The sequence below is a fragment of the Phyllobates terribilis genome, unplaced genomic scaffold (genome assembly GCF_046119375.1).
Source record: "Phyllobates terribilis strain yellow unplaced genomic scaffold, ASM4611937v1 Scaffold_3__8_contigs__length_932513732, whole genome shotgun sequence".
In the NCBI taxonomy this organism is placed as follows: domain Eukaryota; kingdom Metazoa; phylum Chordata; class Amphibia; order Anura; family Dendrobatidae; genus Phyllobates; species Phyllobates terribilis.
In genome coordinates this window covers 482,030,543-482,058,178 of record NW_027362763.1, presented here as the reverse complement: position 1 = coordinate 482,058,178, position 27,636 = coordinate 482,030,543, and the positions used below count along the sequence as shown (strand labels likewise).

Below are 27,636 nucleotides of genomic sequence, written 5' to 3'. Positions count from 1 at the left end.
TGAATAGATCACTAACACAGGACAGGTCTTTGACAAGGCAGATTATGAACTGACCACTAGGGGGCGCTGACAGAGAAGCTTGGGTGGTCGCTGTATTTTATAACTATGGATTATAGAGACCCCAGACAGGGCCGTCTCTCTCACATGGCACAAGTTATCTCATATCATCTGTAAGGACGGAATACCAGAAGAATACTGCACTCGGCTGCATGGAAAGTTAGTAAATCACTCACAAGCGGCGCACGGTGACTACGTCACAGACCGCGACATTTAAGGCTCAACCAATCAATCACCTGTGAGATCAATCCATCGTGTCTATAGCTAAACCTGTAACACCAGCTTACCCATAGAGTAATGGTCCGGTCTGGATATGAACCGTACACATGAGTCCGTATAACAGAACGTGTAGTCGCCTGGGCCGTGAGCTCACACCACACACGGAACCAGCAGCCGAAGGGTGAACAGGGAGGTGCTGAAGGAAGGAGTAATCGATGGCAGAGTTATCGAGCCTTTCCTGAGCGTGGCCGGGTAATCCTCAGCGGCAGCCAGACACCGGCGGAGAGCCCGCAACACCACACACTTCCATAACCGTCCGTCCCTCCGCTGCTGCTCGCTTCCATGGACCATTAACCATGACGGACTACGCCGAGGAGCAGCGCAATGAGTTGGAGGCTTTAGAGTCCATTTATGCTGACTCTTTCACTGGTGAGCGGCGAGATGGCGCGGGGCAGGGGCACTGCGGAGGAAGAGCACTGCCTAGTATTAAAGAGCAGGGGCACTACCTGGCATTTCAGGTCAGGAGCAGGCTGTCAGGGTTGGGTAGGTGACACAGCATGTTGGGGCAGGAGCACAGGCTGGCGGGACAGAGGCATAGTCTGGCATTGAGGGTCGGGCATAGGCAGTTATTGCAGGACAGAGGCATAGTCTGGCATTGAGGGTCGGGCATAGGCAGTTATTGCAGGACAGAGGCATAGCCTGGCATTGAGGGTCGGGCATAAGCAGTTATTGCAGGACAGAGGCATAGCCTGGCATTGAGGGTCGGGCATAGGCAGTTATTTCAGGACAGAGGCATAGCCTGGCATTGAGGGTCTGGCACAGGCAGTTATTGCAGGACAGAGGCCTAGCCTGGCATTGAGGGTCAGGGGCACAGGCTGGTGATGCAGGGCAGAGGCCTAGCTTAGCATTGAGGGTCAGGAGAACAGGCTGACGTTGCAGGGCGGAGGCCTAGCCTGCCATTGAGGGTCAGGGGAACAGGCTGACGTTGCAGGGCGGAGGCCTAGCCTGGTATTGAGGGTCAGGGGAACAGGCTGACGTGGCAGGGCGCAGGGCAGAGGCCTAGCCTGGCATTGAGGGTCAGGGGAACAGGCTGACGTTGCAGGGCAAAGGCCTAGCCTGGCATTGAGGGTCAGGGGAACAGGCTGACGTTGCAGGGCAGAGGCCTAGCCTGGCATTGAGGGTCAGGGGAACAGGCTGACGTTGCAGGGCAGAGGCCTAGCCTGGCATTGAGGGTCAGGGGAACAGGCTGACGTTGCAGGGCAGAGGCCTAGCCTGGCATTGAGGGTCAGGGAAACAGGCTGGCGTTGCAGAGAAGAGGCCTAGCCTGGCATTGAGGGTCAGGGAAACAGGCTGGCGTTGCAGAGAAGAGGCCTAGCCTGGCATTGAGGGTCAGGGAAACAGGCTGGCGTTGCAGAGAAGAGGCCTAGCCTGGCATTGAGGGTCAGGGAAACAGGCTGGCGTTGCAGAGAAGAGGCCTAGCCTGGCATTGAGGGTCAGGGAAACAGGCTGGCGTTGCAGAGAAGAGGCCTAGCCTGGCATTGAGGGTCAGGGAAACAGGCTGGCGTTGCAGAGAAGAGGCCTAGCCTGGCATTGAGGGTCGGGGAAACAGGCTGGCGTTGCAGGGCAGACGCCTAGTCTGGCATAGAGGGTAAGGGGCACAGGCTGTTATTGCAGAGAAGAAGCGTAGCCTGTCATTGAGGGTCAGGAAAACAGGCTGGCGTTGCGGGGCAGAGGCCTAGCCTGGCATTGAGGGTCGGGGGAACAGGCTGGCGTTGCGGGGCAGAGGCCTAGCCTGGCATTGAGGGTCGAGGGAACAGGCTGGCGTTGCAGAGAAGAGGCCTAGCCTGGCATTGAGGGTCAGGGGCACAGGCTGTTATTGCAGAGAAGAAGCGTAGCCTGTCATTGAGGGTCAGGAAAACAGGCTGGCGTTGCGGGGCAGAGGCCTAGCCTGGCATTGAGGGTCGGGGGAACAGGCTGGCGTTGCAGAGAAGAGGCCTAGCCTGGCATTGAGGGTCAGGGGCACAGGCTGGTGATGCAGGGCAGAGGCATAGCCTGGCATTGAGGGTCAGGGGAACAGGCTGATGTTGCAGGGCAGAGGCCTAGCCTGGCATTGAGGGTCAGGGGAACAGAGTGACTGCAGACTTATCAGTCTGGACCGGACAACCACTTTAAAGCAGCACTCCCATCATAGTTTTTATCCTCTTAATATATTGCTTTCATCACATACAGCACTGTATACTTACAATTGCTCATTTTGCACTTCTACCCAGATAATTTTTCTCTTTTCCATTAGATCTATGACATTACATGATTAAAAACTGACTAGCGGAATCCTTCTAAGCTCTATGTAGAAACAGGAGGTCAATTTTCTCTGCACAAGTCCTGAGTCACTGCAAAAGTTCCTGGCAGCAGGGAGGAGCGGAGCAGCCGGGTCAGGAGATGAAGAGGGGAATCATGCATGCAGGGACAAGAGACTTCCTGTTTCTACATAGAGCAGAGAAAAGAGAATAATTAGCTGGATAGAAAGACAAAATGAGTAATTTTAAATATACAGTGCCATATAATATAAAATAAATAATCTATTTATATAGCGCCAACATATTCCGCAGCACTTTACAAATCAGACAATTTACAGACATTATCGGCACTGTACTCATTGGGGCTCACAATCTAGATTCCCTATCAATATGTCTTTGAAGTGTGGGAGGAAACCGGAGAACCCAAAGGAAACCCACAAACACGGGAGAACATACAAATACCTTGCTGGGATTTGAACCTAGGACCCCAGCGCTGCAAGGCTGCAGTGCTAACCATTGAGCCACCGTGCTGCCCCCATAATATGATTATATAATGTGATGACTGCAATATATTAAGAGGATAAAAAAGGACAACCCCTTCTCAATCACTGTACAGCTCTCACTTCCTCCAGATATATGTGATTTGTCTAAAGGCAGGGAGAGTAAAGCGGCTGCTGATTGGCCCCAGGGATTGTGTGACATAATGTCACGTGATCCCTGGGATAGACAGTGCTGACACCGTGCAACAGTGCCGGCACTGGAGATGAATATAGATGTTATTTGACTGGATTGAAACAGGGATTCAGAGGGGTTGTCCGACTAGTAGACAGTCTCTTTAATAATGCTTATATATTACTGATGACAATACATTGTTATGTCTTTAGTGTTCTACTGATGGTTGGTTTGTAGGAAAATGTTCATAGTACATCAGACAGCCACTAAGACATGTAGATGCATCCATATTTTAATCACTCTATAAACTTCTGAATTTTTTTATTGCCATTTCTTTTATATTTACATTTTATATGCCCTTTGAATAGTTCTATAAAATACCATTAGCTTCATATTACGGACACAAAGAAACTGATGAGATGCTGATGTAAGACTTGCTTTAGTGAAAACGGGCGTAGAGTTAAAACATTGCTTACTTGCAATTGGTTTTGTTCTCTAATCCTTTCCTAAGAAGAAAAGTGTCAGAAAATATTCATAAGGGGAGATTTGACCACAGAGTGAAAACAACATCAAAATCCTCACAGGTATTGCTGAAAATTGCAGTTTTCAACTTCGTAGGTTTTTTTTTTTTTTTTTTTTACAATTGAAACGTAAAATAAATATAATCTGTCATAAAAATACTTGACCTAAAACAGCATTGCAAAAATGTATTTGCAGTAAAACTACCTAGCTTTTGATGTTGTTTTTAAAGGGAACCTGTCACCAGGCTTTTGCTATGTATAATCTGAGAGCAGCATGATGTAGGAGCACAGACGCTGATTACAACAATGTTACCAGTACTTACTGAACTGTTGTTGTTTCAATACAATCAGCTTTTTATCTGTAGTTGATCATCTCTACAGGACTAGCAGCCACCTTATTTACTGCTTTGTGTAGCACTGCCCACACCACTGATTAGCAGCTTGCTGCCAATCAGTGATGTGATCCGGGTTATACACAGCTCAGCATTCAAAGAACTTTGTAGATCTGCAGCAGATTAGTGATATTATTGCAACTGCTACACCCAGTAAACTAAGTGACTCATCGATGGAATCAGGATCTCTGTCCCTATATCATACTATTTTTTTAGATTACATGGCAAAAACCTGCTGACAGATTACCTAAAAGCATTTTTACTATTTTGATGGCATAAATTGATGTTTTGTAACCAGGTCCGTGGAGTCTGTAAGCCAAACCTCCGACTCCCTCATACATGGCTCATGTTTAAGTGATGAATTTACTGTAGCACAGATTAATCTCAGCTAAAAGTCTAGACCCTTAGATCAGGAATAGGACAGACATTTATAGGACATTTCATAACTTTCCCAAATTCTTATGAAAAAATATTCCCCACAAACAGCATTGAACTACTGTACCCAATTTATTATATATTTTAGGAGTCGTCCATTTGATACCGACTCCTCCAAAATGGACTCCGACTCCACAGCCCTGTTTGTAATCAATGTTAAAGTGATATAATAATAATTATTACTAGGGCATTGGTAAGCCCTATATACATTTAGTTTGCTCCTATGCAATGAACCTGTGACTTTTTCTTAAACATGTCATTTCTTTTCTTGCAGTCTTCTCTACATCCCCAGAAAGTTTCTCTATCACTGTGTCGTCAGAAGCAGGAGAAGAAGAAGAAAGTACGTTCATGGAAAGCAGTGTTGTATTTGTGTACTTTGTCTCTTCTGAAGTTGTAGTAAGCTTGTGGAGGATGGGGTATAGGTCAGGTATTTCTTTTTATTAATGTAGAGCTATGATCTGTCATCTAAAAGCTTGGCATAGAGGCGTGTAGAGCAGAGTACAGTAAAAGTGAGTAATACAGATCTGTATGCTACAGCATGCGTCCTATTTCTCATGGATCCAAGTAGCAAAACTACAGTATGTTAAAATGATCTACATTTGTGCAAATCTACACATCTACCTGCTAATACCTGTGCATAAACACTTCTCTGCTTTATTTCTTTCTGCTAAAAGAGTAGAAGCCATTGCTCCCAATGTAGCTGTGGACATGTTGTTTGATCTCCAGCCAGCAGTGATGAAAGGACTGTCCTCTATAAAGCAACACTTAGCTGGATTTATAGGGGTTCTCAGGCAGGCATGTAAAATAACAAATCCAGCTGGTGCTCTCCCCCATCTGCTCTAGCGTCGGCCGTCCACTGCTGCTTCGGTCCTTTTATCTTGGCTGCAACACTGTCATCAGGCTGAAAGCACTGCAGCCAGTCATTGAGCTCCTTGGCTCGGAGCAGCTCGTGCCTTCTACTCTGGCAGAGCTGTAGACAATAAGACACCAGGAGAAGCAGGAGTGACTCTGTGCTGGACCCGGAGAGGGTGATTTAATATTTGTTTTTTTAAACAAACTGCATGGGGTTTTCAAAAACGTCTTTAATGCTCCCATGTAGCCTTTTTAAATCAGCTGATTGATGAGCATTATGTTACTCTTTCATCTAGTGTACAATACACCTAAATCTACAGAGGTGAAAGAGGTAAGCTCAGGGAGAATGCCTGAGGTGCCTCAGGGAGAATAAGAGTGTACCTGTCAGGTCATCCAAAACAAGAATAAATGCATGGTCTGGCTACCCCACCCCCCACAATAAGACAAAGCTAATTTTGGTGAACCTCTATCCATTCTCATTCTCTGTAATTTACTTTTAGTGGTCAGTTTCTCTTTATCAGAATTCTACCAGCATTAGAGGTGCTGGAACTTCCTTTACTTCCATGCATTGCGCCTTCCATTGTTTAGTGGGTTTACCTGACCTGATCTGAAAGCCAGACTCTGTTGTGCCTGTATGCAGTTTAACAGAAAGGAGAGCAGGAGCGAAGAGTCAAATACCCTCCCACACATACTAGAATCTATTTCTATTTCAGCATCTCTGCTACTAGAAATATTATTTACAGTGTAAATGTGATCAATATAGAATATTTTTGGTCATTACAATTCCACAACATCTATTTATTTAAACTGTTGTACATTTGTATGCTACAACTGCTTCTATATAGCTCAATACCCTTAATTGATCTCTTGCCACTTAAATGTGTGTGTGTGTGTGTGTGTGTGTGTGTGTGTGTGTGTGCGTTGTACACTACACATTCACCGATGTGTAACTCACTTATAAGGTATAGGGAACTTCAGTAAAAACCTTCTCATTGTAATTCTCCATCTCAGATGAGATCTGGCTATTAGCACAGCCTTTTACCTGCCACCAGCAGTTCTAGTGTATCGCTATTTTTCATCTTCATCCATAAAATACCTAACTTGGGTGCATTAGCCATTTTGCTGTCAGTACAGTAATAGTACAGTACAGACCAAAAGTTTGGACGCACCTTCTCATTTAAAGATATTTCTGTATTTTCATGACTATGAAAATTGTACATTCTCACTGAAGGCATCAAAACTATGAATTAACACATGTGGAATTATATACTTAAAAAAGTGTGAAACAACTGAAAATATGTCTTATATTCTAGGTTCTTCAAAGTAGCCACCTCTTGCTTTGATGACTGCTTTGCACACTCTTGGCATTCTCTTGATGAGCTTCAAGAGGTAGTCACCGGAAATGGTTTTCACTTCTCAGGTGTGCCCTGTCAGGTTTAATAAGTGGGATTTCTTGCCTTATAAATGGGGTTGGGACCATCAGTTGTGTTGTGCAGAAGTCTGGTGGATACACAGCTGATAGTCCTACTGAATAGACTGTTAGAATTTGTATTATGGCAAGAAAAAAGCAGCTAAGTAAAGAAAAACGAGTGGCCATCATTACTTTAAGAAATGAAGGTCAGTCAGTATGAAAAATTGGGAAAACTTTGAAAGTGTCCACAAGTGCAGTTGCAAAAACCATCAAGCACTACAAAGAAACTGGCTCACATGAGGACCGTCCCAGGAAAGGAAGACCAAGAGTCACCTCTGCTTCTGAGGATACGTTTATCCGAGTCACCAGCCTCAGAAATCGCAGGTTAACAGCAGCTCAGATTAGAGACCAGGTCAATGCCACACAGAGTTCTAGCAGCAGACACATCTCTTCAACAACTGTTAAGAGGAGACTTTGTGCAGCAGGCCTTCATGGTAAAATAGCTGCTAGGAAACCACTGCTAAGGACAGGCAACAAGCAGTAGAGACAAGTTTGGGCTAAAGAACACAAGGAATGGACATTAGACCAGTGGAAATCTGTGCTTTGGTCTGATGAGTCCAAATTTGAGATCTTTGGTTCCAACCACCGTGTCTTTGTGCGACGCAGAAAAGGTGAACGGATGGACTCTACATGCCTGGTTCCCACCGTGAAGCATGGAGGAGGAGGTGTGATGGTGTGGGGGTGCTTTGCTGGTGACACTGTTGGGGATTTATTCAAAATTGAAGGCATACTGAACCAGTATGGCTACCACAGCATCTTGCAGCGGCATGCTATTCCATCCGGTTTGCTTTTAGTTGGACCATCATTTATTTTTCAACAGGACAATGACCCCAAACACACCTCCCGGCTGTGTAAGGGCTATTTGACCAAGAAGGAGAGTGATGGGGTGCTATGCCTGATGACCTGGCCTCCACAGTCACCAGACCTGAACCCAATCGAGATGGTTTGGGGTGAGCTGGACCGCAGAGTGAAGGCAAAGGGCCAACAAGTGCTAAGCATCTCTGGGAACTCCTTCAAGATTGTTGGAAGACCATTTCCGGTGACTACCTCTTGAAGCTCATCAAGAGAATGCCAAGAGTGTGCAAAGCAGTCATTAAAGCAAAAGGTGGCTACTTTGAAGAACCTAGAATATAAGACATATTTTCAGTTGTTTCACACTTTTTTGTTAAGTATATAATTCCACATGTGTTAATTCATAGTTTTGATGCCTTCAGTGTGAATGTACAATTTTCATAGTCATGAAAATACAGAAAAATCTTTAAACGAGAAGGTGCGTCCAAACTTTTGGTCTGTACTGTATATCTGAACTTCACAATTACGCTAATACTGCTCAAAACTTAGTTTATTGAGCGTCACCATCAGCAAAGTATGTTCTCTATAGAAGAGGAAGTAAACTTGGTAAAATGACAGGATACTCAAGCAGGATTCTACATTGCCTTTCTCCACTAAATCAGCTTTGTGGTCGTCACAATCTCACCATATACTTTTGTTTTACAGATGTACAAGTAACTCTGAAGTTTACTTATGTGGCGTCATATCCAGATGAAGCTCCTCTCTATGAAATTGTTTCCCAAGAGAACCTTGAAGATAGTGATGCATCTGCTGTATTGGGCTTATTAGCAGAGCAGGTCAGTTCTACACTTTAACTTAACACCTTCACCATCTAGGAATTTTCCTTTTTTGCATTTTCGTTTTTTGCTCCGCTTGTTCCCCGAGCCATAACATTCCCCCCCCCCCCCCCCCCATGACGGCACCATGGAGAGAGGGGATCCGCCCTTCAAGGACAGGAAACCTACAGATAAAAAGGGCGGCACCTCTCCCGCATCAGTTGGTTTCCTGTCCTTGACGGGAACCTACAGAAAGAAGAAGAAAAGAAAGATAGAAGAATATGGACTTACAAGGCCCCGCCAGACAGGTTCAGGCAGCGGGGGTTCCCTGACTCGGCTGGTGCGGTGTCCTGTAGCGCCACCCCTGGGGTCAGTGGGCCTCTAGGGTGGCAGGGAGACGCAGCGCAGGGAAGACTGGAACCGCCGCATTCTCCAGTTGTGGTCGGGACCCAGGTTGGTGAGTATGCCTGGGCTTCTGGGGCCCAGGTCGGGATGCTTGCCTAGGCTTCCGGGGGCCATGGCGGAGCACGCACACCGAACGCCTTCCTGGATCTGGGGAGTCGGCGTGACTGGACGCGCGCGCTCGCTGGACGCCTCCCCTCTGACGCGGCCGCAATGCACCACTGGGTGACGATGGTCAGGGCGCGCGTGCGCACCGGAAGTGACGAGTGCCGCGGTGCCCTCTGGGAGCGGCGCATTTGAACGCGTGGGAACCGAGGGACTTTACACCCAGAAAGAAAGCGTTGGGGGGCGGGATGGGCTCCCCTGTGGGGGGGGGGGGCGTTCCCCATGCTGGAGGTGCACAGCGGTGGACAAGCCAGGTGGGGGGGCTGACCCCTGTAGGGGTTAAATTGCCGGGAATGCACCAGGGAGGTGCTTCCTGGCACACTCTGGCACCCTTCGGCTATGAGCGAGCAGGAGCTACAGGGTGCGCAGTCCTCGCACCCCCACTCACCATCACCTCAGAAACATGGGAAGAGTACGAAAGGACCCCCTAGTGACCCTTCACGCCAACACAGCCAAGGTGACGGTGGGAGCGGGCGGTCTGGCTGGTCTTCGCAACGCGGCAAGGACTCCAGCGTGGAGTCAACCTCGAGGAAAGACCCAGCTACTGGAACGGTTTCCTCTTCAAATCCGGTATTCCCTCTTACAGCAGGATGGTAAGTGATCTTCGTGAAAGCTCACTTGTAACTTGGGACCCCCCCCCTCTCCATTTTTCTCTCTTCAGGGAAGGAAGAGTACGGGCAAGTCCAAACACAGGACCTGCGCGCTTTGCGCAGAGCATCTGCCCACCACATGGCAAAAGAGACTATGCGACTCGTGCATTAAGCTAACCATTTGTAAGGAGACCTCTAAGTTCGCCTCAGAGCTCAGATCCCTGATTAAATCCCAGGTTGAAGATACCTTTAAGTTCCTACGGAGAAGGGGGGGGGGGGGTGGGAACGAGAAAAAACTAGGAACCTATCCCCTGTATCTGGATCTAGCAGTTCGGACGGGGAGGTGGTAGACTCAGATTCGTCCTGCTTCTCTTCGTCCTCGTCATCTTCTGAGGGTGGGGGTAGTAGCTGTTTCCCTATAGAGGATACGGATAGTTTGATTAAAGCAGTTAGGTCCACTATGGGGTTGGTAGATCCTCGCCCTAAAAAATGAGTCCAGGATATGATGTTTAGTGGCCTGGAACAAAAGAAAAGGATATCTTTCCCTCTCAATGATAAAGTTCACTCCCTGATTAAAAGGGAATGGAAAAAGCCGGAAAGGAAGGGCTTGTTGTCCCCTAAGAGAAAATACCCCTTTGAGCACCCGGTATGCTCATTCTGGGGGAAGGTGCCAAAGTTAGATGTTGCAATAGCTAAAGCCTCTAAAAATTTTTCCCTGCCATTTGAAGACATGGGGGTTCTAAAAGACCCAATGGACAAAAAAGCGGACTCCTTCCTGAAAGGAGTTTAGGAGGCGGCAGGAGGAGGGTTAAAACCTGCGATGGCAGCCACATGTACAGCCAGATCTTTGATGGTCTGGCTAGATCAGCTAGAGGCCCAACTTAAAAACAAAGCATCAAGGGATAACTTGCTAGGCTCTATCCCAGTAATGAAGGGCGCTGCAGCTTTTTTGGCTGACGCATCAGCCGATTCCGTCAGGCTGGCAGCCAGAGCGACTAGCTTCTCTAACGCAGCCAGACGGGCCCTCTGGCTTAAATGCTGGCCAGGTGACCTCCAAACCAAATCTAAGCTGTGTTCCATTCCTTGTGAGGGGGAGTTCCTATTCGGATCTACCCTGGATGATATCCTTGACAAAGCTGGGGATAACAAGAAGCGCTTCCCGGTCCTCTCTGGTACTTCATACAGGAAGTCCTTTCGGAGCAGAAAATTTATGCGCAGGAAACCTCCCAAAGACCAGGATAGGTGGGAGGATAGGAAGAAAAAGGCCAAAGGGTTTATGTTTAACAGGCCCCCCAGCGATAACAGGAAACCCGCCCAATGAGAATCAGCCCCAGGTGGGGGGGGAGACTTCTTCATTTCCTCCCAGCCTGGGAAAAAAATATCGAACAGCTCTTGGATTTTAGACCTGATAAAAACAGGACTAAAATTCAAGTTTCACTCCATTCCCCGTCCGAACTTCGTCATAACCCCTATGAGGTCTTCAGGGGTAGAACAACTAGCACTAGAGCAAGAGATCCTAGGCCTAATAGGGAAAGCAGTCTTTCAGGAAGTCCCTGCACAGGAGGAAGGCGAAGGATTCTACTCCCCCCCCCCCCCCCCCCCTACCTAGTCCTCAGGAAAAAACCAGACGGAACATTCAGGACAATTGTAAACCTGAACAAACTGAACAAATTTCTAAAGGTGCAAACCTTCAAGATGGAGTCAATAAAATCGTCAGTGAAATTGTTGTTCCCAGACTGTTTTATGGCGGTCCTGGATCTCAAGGACGCCTATTATCATGTCCCCATACACAGAGACTACCAGAAATTCCTGAGAGTAGCAATATCGCTAAAAGGAATACTCAAACACTACCAATATACGGCCCTCTCCTTCGGTCTAGCGATAGCCCCAAGGGTTTTCACAAAAATAGTGGCAGAGGTAATGGCCCATCTGAGGGACGATCTGCTAATAAGCAACTCGTTCAACCGTTGCAAGGACCATCTAGCAAGGGTCATGGGTTCCTTGACGAATTTAGGCTGGCTTCTGAACCTAAAAAAGTCGAGGTTGGAGCCGGAACAAGTGCAAGAGTATCTAGGTATCCTATTAGATTTGAGGAATCAGAAATGCCGTCTCCCGGCAGGGAAAATCCAGAATATGATAGCCCGGATATCTCATGTGAGAGACCATCCCTCTGACTCTGCTGGGAGCAATGTCCCTTCTAGGTTCCATGACTGCTTGTATCCCAGGGGTTCGTTGGGCCCAGTTGCACACCAGGGATTTACAATGGGAAATCTTGGGGGCGGAAAAGTCACTAAAAGGGCGCTTAGAAGGTCGGCTAATTTTGTCATCAAAAATCTTGCTTTCCCTAACATGGTGGACAGAGGTAGACAATTTAACCAGAGGCGTTCCTTGGACAATCTCAGTATCACAGGTCCTAACTACAGATGCAAGCCCCAGGGGGTGGGGGGCTCACCTAAACGACCAAATAGCTCAGGGGGTCTGGTCAGAGGATTTGGAGGGGGTATCTTCCAACATGATGGAACTTCTGGCAGTAAAATTCGCTGTCTCAAAATTCCTAAACACGCTACGGGGACACCATGTAAGAGTTTTTTCAGACAACAGGGTAGTAGTGGCATATTTAAATCACCAGGGGGGGACCCGGTCCCATTCCCTACTACAGGTGTCAAAATCCATCCTCCAAGTAGCAGAGAACAATTTGGAGTCCCTGTCTGCACTCCACATAAAAGGAACAGAAAATATCACAGCAGATTTTCTGAGCAGGACCCAGCTGAGACATTGCGAATGGGAGCTGAATCAGTCGGTGTTCAACCAACTCACGGAAATTTGGGAGAACCCTTCCATAGACCTATTCGCCAACTGGCAGAACAAAAAAGTGGCCGTATTCTGCTCAATCAACCCCAAGGGGAACCCAGCAGCATTAGGTGCTTTCTCAGTTCCATGGAACCATCTGCTAGCCTATGCCTTTCCTCCGATCGCTCTGATTCCGGCGGTTCTGAGGAAAGTCAGGGAAGACAAAGCAAACATAATCCTGATAGCCCCCTTCTGGCCGAAGAGGCCTTGGTTTTCCTGGCTGAGGATAATGTCCACCTCCGACCCCTGGGTTCTTCCAGAAATTCCAGATCTCCTTTTCCAGGGACCGGTCCTCCACCCTCAGGTAGCAAATCTACACTTGACAGCCTGAATTTTGACAGGGCGCTCTTAAGGGATAGAGGGTTTTCCCTGAATTTAATATCCACTCTACTACATAGTAGGAAACCCGTAACCACTAGACTTTACGGTAAAACCTGGAAAAAATTTCTCTCATTTGCGGGTTCGAAGGTACTAGAGGAGGCCCCCATTGCTTCCATCTTAGAGTTCCTGCAAAAGGGGTTGGAGCGGGGTCTGGCCACAAGCACTCTAAAGGTTCAGGTTGCGGCACTAGGAGCCCTAAACAACTGCGACCTGGCCATAAATAGGTTGATTTCTAGGTTCATCAAGGCATCACACAGGTCTAGGCCCGTCCCCTCCCGTAATACTCCTCCTTCGGACTTAAATTTAGTTCTTTCAGCGCTAACCAAACATCCCTTTGAGCCTTTAGCGGATGCATCTCTTAAAGTCCTATCTCTTAAGACGTCTCTCTTAGTAGCCCTCACATCGACACGTAGAGTTAGCGACATACAAGCCCTATCAGCAGGGCCCCCCTTTACGCAAATTCTAGAGGACAGGGTAACACTTAGGACTGACCCTGCATACCTTCCTAAGGTGGGTTCACACTTTCATAGGTCGCAGGAGATCACCCTCCCTTCCTTTTGCTCAAATCCTAAAAACAGGGGGGAAGAAAACCTACACACCTTAGACGTCAGAAGGTGCATTATCCAGTACTTAGAGGCCACACGGGAGTATAGGAAGGACAGGTCTCTCTTTGTGTGCTTCCAGGGTCCTCGGAAGGGACAGAAAGCTTCCAAGGGCACGCTGGCAAGGTGAATAAGGGACGCCATCTCCCTGGCATACTCATCAAGCAGGGAGACCACCCCGGAGGATTTAAAGGCTCACTCGACTAGGACAGTGGCATCCTCCTGGGCGGAGAAAGCCGGTGCTTCAATTGAACAGATATGTAGAGCTGCAACCTGGTCTTCCCCTTCTACATTCTTTAAGCACTACCGCCTGGATCTAACCTCTTCTTCGGACCTTACCTTTTGTAGAAGGGTTCTGGAAGCGGTGGTCCCTCCCTAAAAGACACTTCTCTGCAATTCTCTCCGTGGTGCCGTCATGGGGGAAGGAGAAAGACGTTGTAACTTACCAGTAACGGGATTTCTCAGAGCCCATGACGGCACCCGTACATTCCCTCCCTTCACGCATGGGTGCGCACATTTATTTAATACCTATGTTTAGTCACAAGGTGTGTCTGGTAAACTCCTTAAAAATGTTAAAATTTGTGTTACTAACCTGGGGGTCCTCTCTGTGCTCTGTAAACAACTGATGAGGGAGAGAGGTACCGCCTTTTTTATCTGTAGGTTTCCTGTCCTTTAAGGGCGGATCCCCTCTCTCCGTGGTGCCGTCATGGGCCCTGAGAAATCCTGTTACCGGTAAGTAACTACGTCTTTTTTTTTTTTTCAGTCAATATGGCATATGAGGGCTTGTTTTTTGTGGGACGAGTTGTACTTTTGAATGACACCATTGATTTTTACCATATGGTGTGCTGGAAAACAGGAAAAGAATTCCAAGCGTGGTGAAATTGCAAAAAAACTGCAATACCACATTGTTTTTTTGGGCTTCTTATTCACCATGTTCACTAAAACTGACCTGCCATTATGATTCCCCATGTCATTACGAGTACGTAGATACCAAACATGTATAGGTTGTTTTTTATTTAAGTAGTGAAAAAAATCCAAAGTTTTTTTTTTAACACAAAGTCGCCATTTTCAGAGACCCGTAGCGTCTCTATTTTTCAGGATCTGGGGCTGAGTGAGGGCTTATTTTTTGTGTGCCAAGCGGACGTTTTTATTGATGCTATTTTGGGGTATGTACAATAACGTGCGATCAAAACATCGTAACTTATTGCAATGTTGCAGCGACCAAAAACCCGTAATTCTGGCATTTTGATATTTTTTCTCGTTACGCTGTTTACCGATCGGATTAATTATTTTTATATTTTGATCGAGCGTTTCAGAACACGGCATTACTAGGTATGTGTATTTTTTATTTTGAATGGGGCAAAATGGGGAGTGATTTTAACTTTTTATATTTTAACTTTTTAAATATTGGGAAAAAAAAATTAAAACTTTTTACTTGTTATAATAGTCTCCTTAGGAGTCTTAAATCTGCGGTCATCTGATCGCTTGTGCTACACACAGCAGGGCATCAGCCCTGCTATATGTAGCAAAAATGCTCATCTGCTATGAGCACCGGCCATGGGGCGACGCTCATAGTAGATCGACTGACAATCAAAGGGGTCTCCTACAGACCTTGGGTTCTCATGCCAAGCCAGCGGCACACCACAACTGTAACAGGGACGCCGATGGGCGGAGCTAATGACGCACTTCCTTTTGCGGGCATGTTAAATGCCACTGTCAGAGATTGACAGCGGCATTTAACATGTTAAGAGCTGCGGGTGGATCGCGATTCCACCCACGGCTGTTAGGGGCACATGACGGCTGTACAGATCAACTGTCATGTGCCTTAAAAGATGCGGACTCAGGCACTGAGAGAGGGACATGACCTATGATGTATTGATACTTCATAGGTTATAAAGGGGGTTAAATGGAACCGATCATCTCCAAAAAAAAAACTATTCACTTGCTGATGTTGTGCTAAGCTGCAGGTAAATGATAATTAAACCATGTCTATCTGGCTTACTGGAAGCTCAGAGGGAGAATGTGAGGTTGTATTCTCTCTGCAGCCGCACGCTTGCAGTCATTGGGGCAAGACAAGGAACTGTAACAGTCACTGCTTTCTATGCATTGAGCGTGTTATCACTCCTCTACACATTGACAGCCTGCTCGTCAGCGTGTGTCTGCATAGAAGTCTGTCAAGCAATGAGCTGGTGATTACAGCGCTCTCTGTACAGTGAGCGGTGCTTGTAGCATTTGCTGCATAGCCAGGCATCTCCATGATCTGCTGCAGAACATATCTGCTATATTTTACACCACTTTTGTAACTTAGCCTAGCAAATTATGTATAATTTATGTCCTTTGACTAAGTTCCTGCCACTATTGTAAACGTTGACAGACTTGGAGTAAAACTCGTAAGGTCGCAAAATGTTTGTGTAACTACAATTTTGCATTATTTGCAACATTTCAGTTTTCTGGAACACACTTTTTGAATATAACTCTATTGACTCCTTCAGGCAAGTGTTACACATGGACATATAAACTATGTCCATGGATCGCACATTAACAGCACACGGATTCGTTATAGCCAGTGTACATGACGGATTTTTCACATGGACTAATGTTCTCCTTGGAAAAAATTGCAACGTGCACTCTTCTAGTCTTATTTATAGACCAGATTATTGCAGTTACATATCAGGCAGCCCCTGCACTTGTCTACTTTGAGGACAGCCACACCAAGCTAGCCACAATTTACAGATGAGACTGGCCCCAGGTTTAGTATAGCCATCTGAACCCTGCCTAAGTCTCATCTGACCAGTGATAGTTGATGACTTTTTGTTTTCGTGAATTGAATACAATTAGAACCGAACAGCAGTAACCCTCTAATCTTTTGTAGGCTGAGGAAAACCTGGGAATGGTGATGATTTTCACTTTAGTGTCTGCTGTCCAAGATAAACTAAATGAAATTATAGACCAAATAAAAAACAGGAGAGAAGAGGAAAAAATACAGAAAGAAAAGGAGGTGGAAGAAGCAGAAAAGGTAACATGCTATAGAAAAGTAATGCTCAGTGAATGTCAGTGGTTATGTCAATACAGTCGTGGGCAAAACTTTTGACACAAATTTTGGTTTTAACAAGGTTTGTTGTGTCTGTTTTTATATCTTTTAGTCAGATGTTTCTTGGTAAAATTTAGGTTATAATGGAGCATTTAGAACCGTTGCTCTGCTCCCACTCTGCCCATATGCCACCATTCGTGTGTCACCAGCTGGGTGTTTGGGTATTCCTTAGCTCCTGGGTTGAGGTGGCTGGCTGGCATGTTTCCAGATGTTATGTCGTAATTTGTACGTATTAAGCTGATGCATAGATGACATTGTTCATCTGGACATAATTCTCCTAGAAACGTTTCCATGGGACTCCTGTTACAATTGAAAACTTCCTTAATTGGAAAGCCAAATTTGATGTAGAGATGGTAGAGATGAGAAGAAAAAGACAAAAGGAAGAGGAGCAAGCTGGAAAAAGTAAATTAACCGGTAAGTCTCCTGTCACTTAGATTGTATCTTTTCATTGCAACACTGTCCATCATTATTAATTTGGAAAGCAAGCTATAGACAAATGTGGTGTCGCATTTTATAATGTGTAGTCCTCTTTTATCACAATTTAAAGGGGGAGGCGTGATTAACCCCGTACCGTATTTCTGAATTATAATGTGTATTATTGTCCTGGGCGGGTGTCCACAGGTGTGGATAGTGCTCAGGAGCAAGATTATATAGTCAGGCTCTAGCTGCGGCTGTTTAATTATTTAACCCCTTCACTGCCTTTGATATATATTTACGTCAAAGGTGGTGCTCCTGCTTTTGTGGGCTTGCACGCCAAGCCCACATCTTTCCCCGCACATTCAAAACTACAACTCATCCCGCACAAACATAAGGCTGTTTTCACATAGGCACATAAAACAATATGAATACAGAAAACCCACAAATTTGTATGCAGATGTATAAAAAAAATATCTGCAGTTATTAAACAGGTACAAGACTAAATACGCTGCAATTTTTTAAAGTAGTAAACTGTATTTTTAAAAATGAATGCTATACGATGGCTCCTTTATGGAATCCAAATTTTCACCCATAGACTTAAATCGTCAGACATACAAAAGAAACTGGTGCATACTTCATTTTTTTCCCCTCACCTATGACAACACTGGAAAGAGAGAGAAAGTGGGATCCGTCCCTATCACTGGACAGGAAGCCCAGAGCACAAAATAAAAAGGCAACTCCCGCTTCCTCCTTCAATGTGGTTTCCTGTTCTCTGGATGTAGGAGCCTTGAGCACACGGCTGGAGCAGCTGTAAATCATAGAACACTATGGTGTGCAACCTGTAGTAAGAATGACAATGAGTACATTGGCCCAGTCTGGGAGAATCTACACTTAATGCTTCAGTTCCTACCAATGCTTGATGTCTGGCCCAGGACCTGAGGTCTTGTGTTTCAGAAGTCCTGCGGACTTGTGATTCTCGTGTGGCCTTGCAGCCTCGTGTTTCATGTTTAGGTGCTGTGCCTTAGTTGGTTTAAAAAGCGCTTCTTGTCAGCAGATCCTGTGTTTGAATCTTAGTAGGGTCTGGCCTCATGTCTCTCGTATTGGGCCGGCCGCCTGCCTCATGTCTCGCGCGTTGGGCCGGCCGCCTGCCTCTTGTCTCGTGTTTAGCCTGCCTGAAGGTTTTCCTGCCGCTTTGTAGTTGAATAGCCTACCATATGAGCTTTGACCAATACGATAAGAGGTCCATATATTTCTTGTCACTTCCTCATGGCAAAAAAAGTGGTCTTTCAGAGGTGATGGTTATCGCTTGCTTTTCTTAGCCTAACAGTTTCGTTTTCTAGCAAAAAGACTGTGCACACGAAGCGTTTTTGATGCCGTCTCGCTGGACTGAGCGCATCCAGCTCAGTCAGGAGCATTTTCCGCCCATTGACTTTAATTGAAACGCAGCAAATCCGCAGGTATAATATTTATACCTGCGGATTTTCTGCGTTTCAATTAAAGCCAATGAGTGGGATTCACGCTCGCTCCCAGCAGTGTACTGCGCTGCCAGGACCTGCGGTCATGTGAGCAATCAACTGATCGCTCACATGACCTCACCATGGGAACATTCTGAAGAATGCTTCCATGGTGGTAAGCTCACAGGGGCTCATCAGCTGACAGGTGATTTTACACCCCTGTGAGTATACACTGCTGTCTTCTACAGCAGTGACATCAGCAATCACTTCTGTAGAAGTGACCCGGATCGCCGTGGGACAATCGTTGGCGGTAGGTGGACTGCGTCGTTGACGGCGGACAGGTGAGGAATATGGTCGTTTGTTTTACGTTTTTTTCAGTAGATCAAGGGATTGAGAGACTGAGAGGGTAATAAAAAATTGTAGAACCGTGTGTTTTTCATTAAAATACTTTATTCTGGCCGTGTCTTTTATTGAAAAAGTGTCGACCATTTTACTGCTCAGTTAGTAATGGAGGCGTCTTATAGAGCAAATCCTAACTGAAAAATAAGAAAATCTGGTGTCAGCCCCCGGCTCTTGAGCAGCCCCATTTATCACAGTCACATTGTCCCATGCCCCTTTTAACGTAAGATCCTCCATTTGAGCAGTCCCAAAATTGCCCCAGACATTCCCAACACAGGAATCTCAGCCTCTTGGGTTACCGTCTCGTCCTAGTCACCGGCAAGGACACACAGGGGGAATCTCCAACTGCGATAAGGGTTCAACATGGTGGAACTGGCTCCTGTCTGTGTCACATGGTACTCTTGCTTTCTGCCATAAGTCCCAGAACATGCTAAAGTCCCACTTTATTACTGGGTGTAGCAGGCTCTCAACCACCCCAACCTCTTGGGACTTAGCCCTACAGTTAGTTTTTATTGTCACCTCTGGTGACTGTGTAGTCCTTGGCGTCCCCGTGGAAACAGCGGGTCCAGCAGGGTCACCAAACTTCTTGAGTCCAGGAGTCGCGTCACGAACACTCCATTTATGGTCACGGGACATGATTGTGGCCCCTCACCAGGCTAATAATTCACACTGCAGGCTGGGTAGGCATAGTATGATCAGTGTCTTCCTATGCTGCAGTCCATCTGCTCAGAAGACATAGGACATCGGGCGGCTATGCTTCCAGGATCGTTACACCTCCAGCAGATCAAGTCTTTCCCAGAGGCTTTTGATAGACCCTCAGTGACCCCTCGGGGGCCTCAACATTCCCCTCCTGCCCAGTGGTGGTTCTAATACCCCTCTTTTGGGACTCTGGCTCTCTCTGGGTTTTCCAGTATGGGTATGCAGCCCCTCCCAGCTTCCTTAGGGACCTCTCGACCACCTGGTACCTTTCTTTGAGACTGACCAGGTCGTCTGCATTTCGGAGTTCTGCACCGGCCTGGGAAGGGAGTGCACAAACCTGTCCATGACAACCCGCTCGACCATCTAGGAGTGGAGGACTCTAGCTGCAGCCACTTCTGTACAAGATGCGGAAGGTCAAACATTTTCAAGCAAGGGGGTTTATCACCATAATACGCCCAGTGGTGAACCCTGACATGCACTCCAGCACGTGCCAGTATTTCAATTTTAAGTTTAACATACTCCTGGGCATCTTGCAAGGCCAGGTCATAATAAGCCTTCTGGGACTCACCAGTCAGATAGGATGCCAGCACCTCCGACCACTGCTTCGGCAGTAGCTTCTCCCGCTCTGCCACCCACTCAAACACAGTCAAAAATGCCTCCACATCACCTGGGGTCATTTTTTGCATGGCTCGTCTTACCGCTTTCCGGACGGATGAGTCATCATCTGGAGTTGGGAGAGGGGCTGTCGGCCTCCCACGAACCGCCTCTGCGAGCAATTCCATCTGCTGCTGTCGGAGCTGGTCTTGTTGGTGCTGCTTTTGGTGGTGATCTGTTGCAATAGCAGCTTGCTTGTCTCCTGCTGGGCTAGCCCAAGATGCTTGATCAAGTCCTCCATACATCCTGTCTTTTTGTTTCCTGGCTTATGGCCGCTTTTACCCAGGACATGCGGTTTGTCCTCAGCCGCTACACGTGCTTCCTTGGGATCTTCCCCGCACTTCTATCACCACCTGTGGTAGATCGCTCACTCAGCTGCACACGAAGTTAACACAGGAACGCTGTTGCTTTAAATTTCTCAGTGGTTTATTAATGCAGGCATAAACCACTGTAAAGTCAATCAAAACAAACAGGCCTTCCTTAGCAAAAAGGTAAACAAAAGAAAACCGCAGAGGCCTATGGGAATCCGCCTTCACAGGGTTAACAGAACACCCACGGTTCAGGCTAGCACAACAAGCTGCTCCTTCCTCTGGAGTTAGCCTCTCCAGATACACTGAACTCCTAATGCTTCAGCAGGCCTTGTATTTAAACTCCAGACCACACCCTGAGGTGGAGATATGGTGAATAACCTCCCACCCATCACAATGATCATTCACAAAAAACACTCCCTTTTAAATGGAGGTTTAACCCCTCTCAGCAAATAACATGCTGGAGCAAACTTCATGGTTTCAATTCACAGAAGCTAATAGCCTTCATGAAACATATCTTCCCTCTATCACTCTGAGAAAAAAGTCCTTTTTTTTTTTTTTTTATTCTTGTTGGAGCTCCAAATTGATAGAGACATTATCTTGATTGAATGATATCTAAAACTTTCGCAATCTTCCTTCCTGAAGCACTATTTTGTTGTACTAGGATATTCTTGGGATCTTTCTTCGGGTGCAAGATTTTACAGGGGTGCTCCCTCCCTATCAGAGAATTCCTTGGTCATCGTCTCTCAGGTGCTGTCATGGGTGAGCGGAAAAATGATGCTTACTTACCAGCAATTTGATTTTCCTAAAACCCATGACAGCACCCCTATTATTCCCTTCCTCTGGCTTATGGTATGTGGTGGTTCTCAATCTTTTCTCACAATGAAGAATGGGATTGATTGAATGTATAATTAATAGCTAGAATAATGATTACAATTTGGTTGACTCCTACTTGACTTCTTGGAAACCGTATTGAAGGAGGAAGTGGGAGTTGCCTTTTTATTTTTGTGCTCTTGTCTTCCTGTCCAGTTATGGGGCAGAACCTGGGTGCTGTCATAAGCTTCTGGAAAATCAAATCTGCGGTAAGTAATTATTTTGTTTTTTTTTTTTGTTTGTTTTTTTTCACGGTCCGATTTGGATCGTGAAAAAAAATCGCTCATCTGAACAGCAAAATTGAAGAACATTGGTCTAAGTGTATGTTTTTTCATGGACTGCACTCAGATTGAAAATGTGGTCGTTTGAACTTTGCCTACGAAGGCTGCCGAAAGGGACAGACTTACTATAGGCCATAAATAAAGCAGTACCTGCTGAAATATGTAGGCCAGTTCATGGGCTCCTGTTTTTTATTTTTTTATAAAGTTTATTCCATCATGCTTTAAAAACAGGTACTGTACAGTACAGACCAAAAGTTTGGACACGCCTTCTCATTTAAAGATTTTTCTGTATTTTCATGACTATGAAAATTGTACATTCACACTGAAGGCATCAAAGCTATGAATTAACACATGTGGAATTATATACTTAACATGTGAAGTGAAAACCATTTCCGGTGACTACCTCTTGAAGCTCATCAAGAGAATGCCAAGAATGTGCAAAGCAGTCATCAAAGCAAAAGGTGGCTACTTTGAAGAACCTAGAATATAAGACATATTTTCAGTTGTTTCACACTTTTTTGTTAAGTATATAATTCCACATGTGTTAATTCATAGTTTTGATGCCTTCAGTGTGAATGTACAATTTTCATAGTCAAGAAAATACAGAAAAAAGCTTTAAATGAGAAGGTGTGTCCAAACTTTTGGTCTGTACTGTATGTACTCGAATATAAGCCGAGGCACCTAATTTTACAAAAAAAACTGGGAAAACTTATTGACTCGAGTATAAGCCTAGGGTGGGAAATGCAGCACCTATTGGTAAATTTCCCCATCCTGGTAAGTATTGCCCACTCATCCCCAATCATGGTATGTGTAACGGGTCCGGGAGGCGGACTGTAACGGGTCCGGGAGGCGGAACCTCTGAGCTACTATACAAGGGGGCGGCCCTTGTAAGGGAGCGGGTGGCAGTCTCTGGGTGAACGGACAGGGAGTTACGGCAAGTGATCAGGGCAGTCTCTGGGTAAGGGGTAGGTACGACCTGTGATGGCAGAGCCTCCGGGTAGGCTAGCAGGCAGGTGGTAGATGTGTGCTCCCAGGTGAGCAAGCGAGAGTCTCTGGAATAGCAGGTGGTCACGGCACGTGACGGCGGAACCTCCGGGCTGGCAGGCAGGTAGGTAACGGAGAAGCGCTCCCAGGTGAGCGGGCAAGAGTCTCTGGAATAGCTGATGGTCACCGCACGTGACAACGGGACCTCCGGGCTGGCAAGCAGGCAGATAACGGAGAAGCGCTCCCAGGTGAGCGGGCAAGCTGGTCCATAGACAGACTGACCGGAGTAGTAAGGCAGACCGTCGGACCTCAGGCAAGCAGGCAGGTAGCTGATATGCGCTCCCAGGTGAGCGGGCAGGCTGGTCCTTTAGACAGACTGACAGGAGTAGTAAGGCAGACCGTCGGACCTCAGACTGGCAGACAGGTAACAAGTATTCAGGCAGGAATCAGGCAGGTAACTGGCAGGAAACTGGCAACGGGACCTGAGGGCTGAAGCACAGGTGCAAACAACATTGCTCGGGCACCTCCATTTTGGAGGAGGTGCCTTATATATGATGAAGTCCTCCGGCCATTGGCCGGGGACTCTTTAGGGCGGTGCGCGCGGCCCCTTTAAGAGGAGGGGAGCGCGCGCGCCCTAAGCACAGGGGCCGGGAAGGAGCGCGCGCTGAGAGCAGAGCAGGAGGAGGACGCCGGGACGGAGCGCGCGCTGACAGCAGAGCGGGGGGAGGAAGCCGGGCACGGAGCAGAGCGGTGAGAGGAGCAGCGTCCCTGCCTAGCAGAGGGCAGGGACGCCGGCACTACAGTATGCATGGCTCCCTTCATCATGAATCATGGTATGTGTGGCCCCTTCATCCCCAATCATGGTATGCGTGGCCCCTTCATCCCCAATCATGGTATGCGTGGCCCCTTCATCCCCAATCATGGTATGCGTGGCCCCTTCATCCCCAATCATGGTATGCTTGGCCCCTTCATCCCCAATCATGGTATGCGTGGCCCCTTCATCCCCCCAATCCTGGTATGTATAGGACCCCTCATCCCCCCAATCCTGGTATGTATAGGACCCCTCATCCCCCAATCCTGGTATGCATGGGACCCCCTCATCCCCCAAGCCTGGTATGCATGGGACCCCCTCATCCCCCAATCCTGGTAGGCATGGGACCCCCTCATCCCCCAATCCTGGTAGGCATGGGACCCCCTCATCCCCCAATCCTGGTAGGCATGGGATCCCCCTCATCCCCCAATCCTGGTAGGCATGGGATCCCCCTCATCCCCCCAATCCTGGTAGGCATGGGATCCCCCTCATCCCCCCCCAATCCTGGTAGGCATGGGATCCCCCTCATCCCCCCAATCCTGGTAGGCATGGGATCCCCCTCATCCCCCCAATCCTGGTAGGCATGGGATCCCCCTCATCCCCCCAATCCTGGTAGGCATGGGATCCCCCTCATCCCCCCAATCCTGGTAGGCATGGGATCCCCCTCATCCCCCCAATCCTGGTAGGCATGGGATCCCCCTCATCCCCCCCAATCCTGGTAGGCATGGGATCCCCCTCATCCCCCCATCCTGGTAGGCATGGGATCCCCCTCATCCCCCCCCAATCCTGGTAGGCATGGGATCCCCCACATCCCCCCAATCCTGGTAGGCATGGGATCCCCCTCATCCCCCCAATCCTGGTAGGCATGGGATCCCCCTCATCCCCCCCCCAATCCTGGTAGGCATGGGATCCCCCTCATCCCCCCCCCAATCCTGGTAGGCATGGGATCCCCCTCATCCCCCCCCCAATCCTGGTAGGCATGGGATCCCCCTCATCCCCCCCAATCCTGGTAGGCATGGGATCCCCCTCATCCCCCCAATCCTGGTAGGCATGGGATCCCCCTCATCCCCCCAATCCTGGTAGGCATGGGATCCCCCCAATCCTGGTAGGCATGGGATCCCCCCAATCCTGGTAGGCATGGGATCCCCCTCATCCCCCAATCCTGGTACCCCATCACCACACACACAAAAAAAAAAATAAACACTTATACTCACCTCTGCTCCAGCGCTGCATCCTGTTCTCCTGCTGCAGCTCATGTCAGCATCTGAGGCGCAGCGCGTGCTCTCAGATGATGCTGTGAGCTCCCGGCATATTCACTCCTCTCCATGCTGGGACTATGTGCGTGGAGAGGAGCGAATATGCTTTCTCTATAGTAGCGGGCACTGACAGCAGGAGCTGCGGCTCAGCGCTCCTCTGTGCCCGCTACTAAAAAGAATGAATATTCCCTCTTCTCCACTCCCATGGGAGTGGAGAAGAGGGAATATTAATTTCCCTTTAGCATTGGGCACACGTGGTAGCTGCAGCAGCCGGCTACTGCGTGTGCCCACTCCTCCGCCGCTGCAACCACCCCAACCCCACTATCCACCAACGGAATCTCTATGTACTTGGTTATATACTCAAGGGGGGGCTTTTTCAGCACAAAAAAAATGTGCTGAAAAACTCGGGTTATACTCAAGTATATACGGTAAGTCTTGTGGGATTATCGCTGCAGTCCTGGACTTGTTTTTTTTAATTTGGGATATCTGGGAATATTTTTGCTAATATTGGAAAGTACAGTCACTTGTCCATGTGTCAGTGAATTGAAATCTCTTCTTGTATGTAACTGCATTTTCAATGTATTGTACATTATCGCTCATATGCTCTACTCATAAGCTATTTATTTCTAACCCAAGTTTTTTGCAAATGTGTGTTGTGCAGGAAAGCAGCTATTTGAGACCGATCATAACCTGGACACCTCTGACATCAAATTTCTGGAAGAAGGCAAGTTATGAATGTTTCCAATTAGTCATAGTAATGCTTGACGTATTTATGTATAATACTTCTTTTATACCAAACCTTTACATGGAATATAGTGCAAGTACTGGAGATAGCTTGGTGATAAGTAAAGCTGTGTAGTATGATGGCATAGTAAAATATATATTAATTTAAAAGGGTTGACTGCTTTCAAAAAGAAATGTCTACAGTCACTCTGATTGTGGATTGCCAAAATGTGAGTGTGCGATGTGCACCCTGTCACTATTCCTCGTGCAGATGGGTAGTCGTGTGTGCATGAATATAATTTCCATACTTGCGGTTACTTGCTGACTGTACTCACCCCACTCTTCTCAATAGAACAGAATTTAAAGAAGTGCTGGAGTCTAGTCAGCACATAACCGCAAGTATGCAAGACGTGTGTGTGTGTGTGTGTGTGTGTATATATATATATATATATATATATATATATATATATATATATATATATATATATATATATATATATATATATATATATATATATATATATATATATATATATATATATATATATATAGAATAATTTCAATCGTCACACCCCCTTTCCCACACCCATAAAAAAATAAACTAAAGAAGAAACGTGGTATTGCTGGGTCCTTAATGGTCTTTTATATATAAAATTAATTAAAAGGGACCTGTCGGCTGATTCATGCTGCCCATACCATGGGCATTATAAATCAGAGGCAACAATTTATAGCCAGGTATTTTGTTTCAGATAAATTCTCGCTGGGTCATTTCAGAGAAAGATATACCTGGCTACAATCGTGCAGCCAGCCTCTGATTTAGGCCACAGCCCAACTATTTAATCCTTATTTTTTCTCAGGAGTGGGAGCCAAAACCTGACTCCTGAGAAACAATACTGACCGAATACTGATAGTGGGGCCGTGGCCTTATGCTGCCTATTATTTGGGCAGCCTGAATCAGCTGACCGAATCCTTTTACCCAGATTGGTAAATGCTGTAAAGAGAAGAAAAAATAAATCTAAACGTCTGAATTGTGTTTTCTCTATCACCACATGAAAATGCAATAAGAAGCAATCAAATGTCATATGCATACAAAATAGTGTTAAAAAAAAAAACATCAGTGTGCTATGTGAAAAAACAAGACTTTACACTGTTCCATCTCCCAAAAAATGGAAACTTAACGTGTCTCAAAGCATAGCACCGCTTGGAATTTTTTATTGATTTATTTTTTTACAAATTATTTTTGATGAAGTTTGCTATCGCCATTATTATACTGACCTGGATAATATTGCCAGGTAATTTTTAAAGCACAATGAATGTCCTAAAATAAACTAAAGAATTGTTTTTGTTTTCTTTTTGCGCTGTTTGATTATTTTTTTATAACTTTTTGTTAATTTTATTTGGCCTAAAACGTGATTAATTGACAAACCCATTAGTGTTGTACACTCGTGTGCAGCCACTAGGTGGCATACATGTGTAAAGAAGTGTCCATTGGTGTCTTAGTAGAGCGTCCTTAGATTAGAAGAAGGTTGTAGCTGCAAGTTACACATTGTAGATGAATAAATGTTCCCTCTTTGCTTTGCAGCTGGTAACAGCGTTGAAGTGGATGAATCTCTATTCCAAGAATTGGATGATTTAGAACTGGATGACGAAGATGATTTAGATTACAATCCTATTGATGTAGAAAGTGACTGATTACCTTGGACTTATCGCTCTTCACAAAAGTCACAGTATCTGTGACTAATAAGTGTTCATCCACTGCTTTTCATTTTTTAAGTCATATTTTAATTATCAGGAGATTTCTCTTCTGAACACTTCAAAGATCACATGGAATAAAGTGACTTAAAATCAATTGATTGGGATGTTTTTAATAACTGTGTTTTATCAAAGTAAATCCAATAATACCATTATATGCCAAGGGGAGAGCACATTGTGGCTGCAGGGAATAAATTGTCATGGTCTCACATGTAACTTTATATTTTTCATAGACTGGTTTCACCCGTTGCCGGTCAGCTCAGCAAGCCAGAGATGATATATATTTATGCAAAACTGAAAGAAATGAACTGGAGTATAAGTTGGTATACATGCAACATGTAGGGGCATGTTCACACTGGCCATTAGACAACCTAAAATAGGATCAAAATGAACTTCTACTCTGCTGTAAGTAAAATGCAAT

The 27,636-nt window shown here is 46.4% G+C and overlaps 1 protein-coding gene across 1 annotated transcript; it reads left to right on the top strand.

Annotated features, from left to right (window-relative positions):
• The first annotated feature begins 471 nt into the window (after window positions 1–471).
• On the top strand, window positions 472–27,312 carry RWDD1 (RWD domain containing 1). The gene is made up of 7 exons (XM_073673186.1): window positions 472–705; window positions 4,868–4,933; window positions 8,414–8,544; window positions 16,386–16,529; window positions 16,886–17,018; window positions 25,402–25,464; window positions 27,046–27,312. Exons 1-7 carry the CDS (start codon window positions 633–635, stop codon window positions 27,153–27,155), a joined length of 720 nt encoding a protein of 239 aa, XP_073529287.1. The 5' UTR covers window positions 472–632; the 3' UTR covers window positions 27,156–27,312.
• The last annotated feature ends 324 nt before the right edge of the window (window positions 27,313–27,636 follow it).